Genomic DNA, 7,963 nt, shown 5'->3' on the forward strand with positions numbered 1-7,963 from the left:
AAATTGAAAATCAAAACCCTGCCCATTATGTGCAATTACACAGCCATTTTTAAACTGTTTCCTCACATACATTACATAGTTCATAAACCGGTTGATAGGGTCAGAGTCAAACACACGTGTACGATTTTTACATGATATACAGAATTTCCCCTCAATAAACCGGTAACAAAACTGCTGAGAGACACACAAGTTTACTTTATGCAATTTACTTTCAGGATCAGAGGGCAGAGACTCATCCTGACGGGTTTCCAGATCAAAGAAAATAAAAACATAGTCTTTAGATTTAGGTTTACCCTTATTGGGTTTCATGTAACATTTATGGCTAGGATCTTTAAATTCTCCACAAGGCTTACAATACACTTCCCCACACTTGTGAGGCTTAGACCTCTCTTTAAGCCAAACTAGTTTCCCACAATCAAGACATTTCTTTACATTTTTACACTTGTCAGTTTTGTGTGCAATGAAACAGTGTTGGTTTTTATAAGTCATGTTACATTTAGGACACAAGATTCCCCCATGCTCCTCTACACAAGGGGGTGAGATGGTCTGACACTGTGGGCAAATATTTGAACAACGATGCTCACCTTTGTGATCATACGGGACATGGCAGGCATCACAAAAGTACACACATGCAAAAGCAGCTGTCAAACTAGTAATTACATTATAGTGACGGTTATGAAACAACAAGTTAATTTTGAACTTGGGATTCTCTACATTTCCCTCAAAGTAAACATCCCTACCTTTAGCATTGTAGTTGTACACAGTGATTTTATAATCTTTAAGCAAGTCCTGGATTTTTTCAAGTTCAGGAATGCCTGCTCCACCCTCAGGCATCTCAACTCTAGCTCTACATACAAGTTCTTGAGCTCTAACAGTCTGTCTTTTTGCCCTGTCTTGTCTAACAGCTTTGTATTCAAGATATTTAGTTACATTAGCTATAGCCACTACAATAGCACGAGGAAGACACAAGTTATCTTTGTTATTTATAACAACAATCCCTTTCCTTTCTTTACATTCATCATCAAAGGTATTAAACAAGCCACGTCTTTTGCGGCCCCCCAATCCTACAGGGAGATTAACTCGAGTACATTCAACTTGAAATGTATCTGTGGACTTGATGAATTCAGAATTACTTTGTACTATACCTCCAAAGATTTGCCACAAGACATCCTCGTTAACTTCATTTGCTGGGCGAAAAGCAACAAACCCCTCTTTACTTTTTAGGTTAAGTGATCGCAAAGTAAATCCCAATTGGTCACCCTCCTCACAGACTTCTTTCATTTCATTAACAATTTGACCAAACCCTTGTCTTAGCCAATCAATCTCACTAGTTTCAGCAGGAGGGTTAGAAAACTTAAAAACAGTATTAATTCCATGAATTCTAAATTTCTTTACATAATTCTCATGTTTATCTAAGATATTTACAGGAACAACTACTTCAACAGAATCTTCTACAGCTTTTACAGGATCAACTACTTGAGCAGCTACGTTACTTACATCCATCTTCACCAATCACTAAGAGCAAAGTGATACAATAGTGACACAGAGCAATATATATACAATAGGGGAGGAGTGGGGGTAACCAATGACTACACAGATCACCTATTTATAACCAATCAGGAGAGAGCTTATTATAACCAATCAGCGTGCAGGATTTTTTCAAGTTATAACTTGTTTAATACACCGGATGTGGTACTAATTATAATTTTTGTTTCAGATGATGCAATACCATCACACAGGATGTAGATATTATAAATAAACCGTTTTAGCTTTCACAGTTGTTTTCCTTATTTTCTCAACTAGATATTAATTTAATAAACCTACATAAAGTGAGGTTATATTACTTGGTGGGGACAGTTGGCAAGAAAGCAAATGACGGGGTACAGTTCCTACATACACAAACAAGATTATGTTACAGATACGTATGCAATAGAATCTTAACAAGAAGATGAGGTTATATTATTTGGAGGAAACAGTTGATAGAAAAGCCAATGACAGTTCCTACATACACAAGTGAGGTTATGTTACAGATACTTATGCAATACATAAAGTGAGGTTATATTATTTGGAGGGAACAGTTGGCAAAAAAAGCATACAGCCTACATATACAAGTAAGGTTATGTTACAGATACAATCTTAACAGAAAAAGTCACAGCTGATTAATTTGGCAGAAACATATTACACAACCATAAGAAATGTTACTCTCACTGGTAATATTCAAACCCTCAACCCTAGACTCATACACAAACAGTTAACTAAACATACAACATCATACAAAATCATAGTAAACAGAAATAAAATGATCAGTATTTGGTAAGAGTTGAACCCATAACCCCAGGATCTCACACTCAAACAGTTAAGTCCCTATACCATGCTAAACCCTATAGTGACCAGCAATGAGACAATCAATGAATGATAAGAATCAAACCCACAACCTCTAAGGGCATACACAAACAGTTAACTACAATACAATAGTTGTATATATATATATATATATACAGTTAACTATAATACAATACCATAAAAACAAAAAAACACCCCAACCAAAAATTAAACATTTAGTAATTGGTAAAGATCAAACCCACAAACCTCTCAGGTCAAAGATTCACACTATTCCTACTACAATACAACACCATACTAAATCACCCCTACCGGAAATGAAACATTTGGTATTTGGTAAGGATCATACCCACAAACCTCTCTGGTCAAGGATTCACACTGATCCTACTACAACACAACACCATACAAGAAAATATCATCCCAATCAAAAATAAAACATTTGGTAAATTGGTACTTGATATTTGGTGTTTGGTAAGGATCAAACCCACAAACCTCTGAGATCAAGGACTCACACTACTCCCACTACAATACAACACTATACCAAAAATCAACATATCACCCCAACCAAAAATAAAACATTTGGTGATTGGTAAGGATCAAACCCATGAACCTCTAAGATCAAAGAAGGGCTCACACTACTCCCACTACAATACAACACTATACCAAAAATCAACATATCACCCAAACCAATAATAAAATGTTTAGTGATTGGAAAGGATTAAACCCACGAACCTCTGATTCATACACAACACATGAACACAGCCAGCCACTAGAAAAAAACATTATCCAGATTACCCCCATTAGACACCCCTAAATACATAACATCTATGAAATGTAAATTTAACATCCGACATTTGGTGGCCTTTACAAAGGCCATTTTTTATACTTAACACGTTAGCTGCCAAGGCTATTTTCGGGGGGGATTGTTGTATTGCCAACTACATGCTCACGTAATTTTTTAGTTATATGATGTTATTTATACTTATCTAGGTTAGTTATAATGTTATCTGTCCAAATACATATAAGAAAATGGCGGAATAAGTGTCACCCCGATCGGGGTGACAGTGATTTTTTTCAGTCAAATTTTGCTGGAAAATATCGCTGTCACCCCGATCGGGGTGGCACTGAAATTCGACCATTTGGGATATATTTCATTTTGTTCGGTTGGCAGTAGCGGCATTTTGGCGCGTGAAGACAACAACACCTGCTTATTACTCTACTGGGTTATGTTTACTTCTTCTTGTGTTGTACTTTTTAGCTATTTATAACCTAGTTTTCGTGTTGGTTTTCATAGTGTGTTGTGGCTTTTGTCCAATATGAGTGACAATCTTGGTGATGACGATATCGAACGTTTTTTGGGTTTACCAATGTCAAGTGAACTAGATTATGGAAATCTGAGTGATGGTTTTTTGGGAGGTAGTGCTAAAGACAGTGATGAGTCAGACGGGGACGACGAAATGGACATCGACCCGGACTTTCAACCTACCCTCCTGTCAACGTCAGAGAGCGAGCACAGCAACAATGAAGGTGATGTAAATGAATACAATATGAATTTATATTCAGCAACAAACGAGACTGATACCCAGACTGAGAGTGTAAATGATCAGAATGATAGGGAAAGTATGAATGAGGATTTGGATGAGGGCGCAGGAGGGGATTATTTGAATGGTGATGTGTATGTTACCTTGGGCGAAAGGTACAAAAAACTCAAGAAAAAGGAGGATAAACTTAAAATGAAAAAAGAAGAAGAAGACAAATGGAAGTTGCCAGAAGGTAGACAAAAAAATATTGTTTTTGGTGGTAACTCAGAATACAAATTTAATTTACCAAGGACTGCACAGCCGATTGATTTTTTTTCATCTTACCTAAACGATGAAATCCTGGCGGTTATGGTTGATGAGACTAACCGAAATGCAGCGCAGGTGCTTCAGAAAATAAGATTAAATGGTAGTAGTAGACTAAGAACATGGCGGGATACTAACGTGGAGGAAATGAAAAAGTTTTTGGGCCTTTTATTATACATGGGCCTTGTTCCCATGCCCAGAATAACGGATTATTGGTCCAGGCGACTGCTATACCGAAACTTGGTTGCAAATCGAGTTATGAGCCGAAACCGATTTCAACTTCTACTTCGCTTCTGGCACTTCAACAATAATGACAACCTTGATCAGGAGGGCCGTTTGGCCAAGATTTTGCCACTTGTGTCCCATCTCAATCAATGTTTCAAAAGAAACAAGAATCCTGGAGAAGATCTTGTAATAGACGAGAGTATGATTCCGTTCAGAGGTCGTCTTATCTTCCGGCAATATCTTCCCCAAAAAGCCCATAAGTATGGTATAAAAGTTTTCAAGGTTTGCGACACGACCGGCTACACATTGAAGACAAAAGTGTATATGGGTAAAGGAACCGGCATCGATGAAGGATCGTCCTTGGCAATGTCTGTTGTCATGGACCTCATAAATGACTATTTGGACAAGGGACATACTTTGTATATCGACAATTTTTATACGTCTCTGGACCTGGCCAATGTTCTTCTCACCAGACAGACTCACCTTGTGGGTACAGTAATTGCAAACCGTGCATGGTTTCCACACAAAAAGACAATCCCACCAAATTTGACCCTTGGTACAGGAGAAATGAGCTGCCTGGAGTACCCAAATGGCACGACGTACACCAGATGGGTTGACAAGAGGGAGGTACGCATTATGTCAACGAAACACACTAATGTGTATGAAGACACGGGAAAGAGGAGTCGAAATGGTACCCCTATACTGAAGCCTCAGGTAGTTGTCCATTATCACAAAGCTAAAATGGGCATCGATTTGTCCGATCAGATGTCTTCTTACAGCTCGGCTGTAAGGAAATCGATGAGATGGTATCACAAGATAGCGGAGGAAATGCTCCTTGGAACTGCTGTTGTCAACGCTTGGCTTGGGTACAAAGAGGCTGTAGGTGCCACTGGCCAAGCAGCAAAACGTCATGTGTACTCCATCACAACTTTCAGAGAGAAAGTGGCTTACGCTCTTCTGGGCCTTCGTGACGAAGAAATCGATCCCGTTCGAGTGACTGGCCACCATCATCTAACGGAGACAGCCCAATTCGAAGGAGAAGGCCGAAACAAAAGGCGGGTAAGACGTCACTGCAAGATCTGCTACCAACAAGCTCAGAATGCAGGCGGGCGTGAGACTGCTAGGAAATCGAAGAAAGTAAACACATTTTGTGAAACTTGCCCCCAGAAGCCGTTTTTGTGCAAGGACTGTTTTAGGAACACACACAAGTAGGCCAGTCAACTTTTTACTTTTCTAAAAGCAGTTGTCATGTTTTTATTCATTATTATACATATATTTAGTTTTTTTTAGCAATGTAATATTGTTTACAGTTTGACATAAAAGATTTCAAAAATATGTTTGTTTTCTTTCTTATCTGATTTTAATCAGTATTACCCAAATACTTACTTTTATGTTCAGGTTAGGGAAATAATTTCAGTCATAAGATACAAAAAACTCTTATAAAATATAAACACCAACTGAATAAGAAAAACGTTACGTCATTTTATGGTGCATATTTCAATAAAGAGTAGATAAAATTGTTGAAAAAAATAGCGTCACCCCGATCGGGGTGACAACATTTCAGTACTTTGTGACGTAAGTTTGGACATTTTATAAACATCAGAATGCAATATAACATTGATATCTAGTTAGCTTGGAGTATGTATTTATAAGCCACAATGTTTGACTGCCGTTGAACATCAAAGACTGTCAAATAGCGGCAAAGAAAAAAAACCCTTACAAATTACAACTGTCGCCCCGATCGGGGTGACAGTGCTCACATACGAGCCAACTGGTGGCACCCCGATCGGGGTGACGTGGCAGCTAACGTGTTAATGGTAAAGTTCCGCTTAAGCCTTCTTTTAGCTGTTTTTAACATTGGATACATGAATTATCATTTGTTTTGCATTTGTTATGGACTACAGCATATAGATATGTATGAAATAAAATAAAAACATAATGAGATAGAATTGAACCCATGAACCTCTGAAGCCATAGGTTCATACACAAACAGTTAACTATAATACAACACCATACCAACAAGAAAAAAACACCCCAACCAAAAGTTACATATTTGGTGATTAGGTAGAATCAAACCCGTGAACCTCTGACTCATACACAGCTTCATACACAACCAACCACTAGAAAAAAAAACATAAATTCAAACCACCCATCATCCCAAAAGTACATAACATATATAAAATGTAAATTTAACATCCAACATTTGGTGGCCTTTACAAAGGCCATTTTTGATACTTGATGGTAAAGTTCCACTTAAGCCTTCTTTAAGCTGTTTTTAACATTGGATACATGAATTATCATTTGTTTCACATTTGTTATGGACTACAGCATATAGATATGTATGAAATACAATAAAAATATTTGTTTTTTTTACACACCCTGTATATGTAAATTAGGAAATTAAGGTTGTCATTTACGACTATAAACACCAGACCTTTAACTGTTGTCATAACTCAATGGCTTAGACAATAATCCAATACCTAGGAGACCCGGGATCGATCCCCAGTCAAGCACACACTTTTTATCCACAAAATAGTTTAATAGAAATACCTACATATAAAAAGATCACATGATCAACAAGTAACTCCCATAAAACTACCCCTAACAATTAAAAATACCCAAAACTACCCCTAACAGCCCCTAACATTCAACATATATGTATTCACTACCCCTAAGGATTAAACTACAACACTAGGGGTAGTTTGTCCACGATCTGGGGGAATCCTACTTGGGCCATATCCACGGTTATCCTACTCGTGTTGTTAGGGATGGCTGTGCAACCGAAGTCCCGGTTTGCTATAAAGCCTTTTTAAGCATGTTTGGAATAGGGAAAAATAAACTCCAAGTAATTCAAACATCACTAAAAATGACAGGCATGTCTCCTAAAGACAACAGGGGAACACATGCAAACAGACCTAGAAAACTAGGTGATGATGTGGTTGAGTTGATTAAAGATCATATTTCTTCATTCAAAGGACGTAAGAGTCATTATTCATTAAAAAAAAAAAACTGATCGAGTGTACTTGCCTGAAACCCTAAATATTAAGAAAATGTATGATTTATTTTTGAAAGACAATCCATCACAAAAAGTTTCATACGAAACATATCGAACTATTTTTAATACTTGCTTTAATAGGGCATTTGGTTATCCCAGATCAGATACCTGCACAACATGCGACAAGTATTCTGCCCAAAATGATTCCACTACTACCTGATTTAAAAAAAAAAAGTATTGGGGAGGTAGTAACATTCCTAAAGCAACTAGTGAAGCAAATAAAATTTCAAAACCTCCAGCTACCAGGAGGTAAAATAATATTGATAAAAATGAATATATTGATTTTGGCCCAGACTGTTGTTGTACTAGGTTAAAGTGTTTTTCAGAGGTGACAGCAGAAGAACGATCTGTAAATATTTCACATTTTAATAAACTCCAAAGTGTTAATGAACAAAACTCATTCCTGGCAGGCCTTATTAGTTTGGTTCCAGTATCCAGAAGAAGCTAAAAGACATGATGCTGCATATGCATACAAGGTACGTGTTGTTAGGGATGGCTG

General features: G+C 37.4%; 1 protein-coding gene across 1 annotated transcript; it reads left to right on the plus strand.

Moving 5' to 3' along the window:
* Positions 1-3,656: 3,656 nt before the first annotated feature.
* LOC128984676 (piggyBac transposable element-derived protein 4-like) lies at positions 3,657-5,621 on the plus strand. The gene has a single exon (XM_054404011.1). The coding sequence runs from the start codon at positions 3,657-3,659 to the stop codon at positions 5,619-5,621; it is 1,965 nt and encodes a 654-aa protein (XP_054259986.1).
* Positions 5,622-7,963: the final 2,342 nt, after the last annotated feature.

This window comes from Macrosteles quadrilineatus, unplaced genomic scaffold (genome assembly GCF_028750875.1).
Source record: "Macrosteles quadrilineatus isolate MER2022 unplaced genomic scaffold, UCM_ALF_1.0 Scaffold_2__2_contigs__length_208266976, whole genome shotgun sequence".
NCBI lineage: Eukaryota > Metazoa > Arthropoda > Insecta > Hemiptera > Cicadellidae > Macrosteles > Macrosteles quadrilineatus.

Excerpts from the sequence above, each read along its gene's own strand:
- LOC128984676 (XM_054404011.1), top strand. The coding sequence starts at position 3,657 with ATGAGTGACAATCTTGGTGATGACGATATCGAACGTTTTTTGGGTTTA.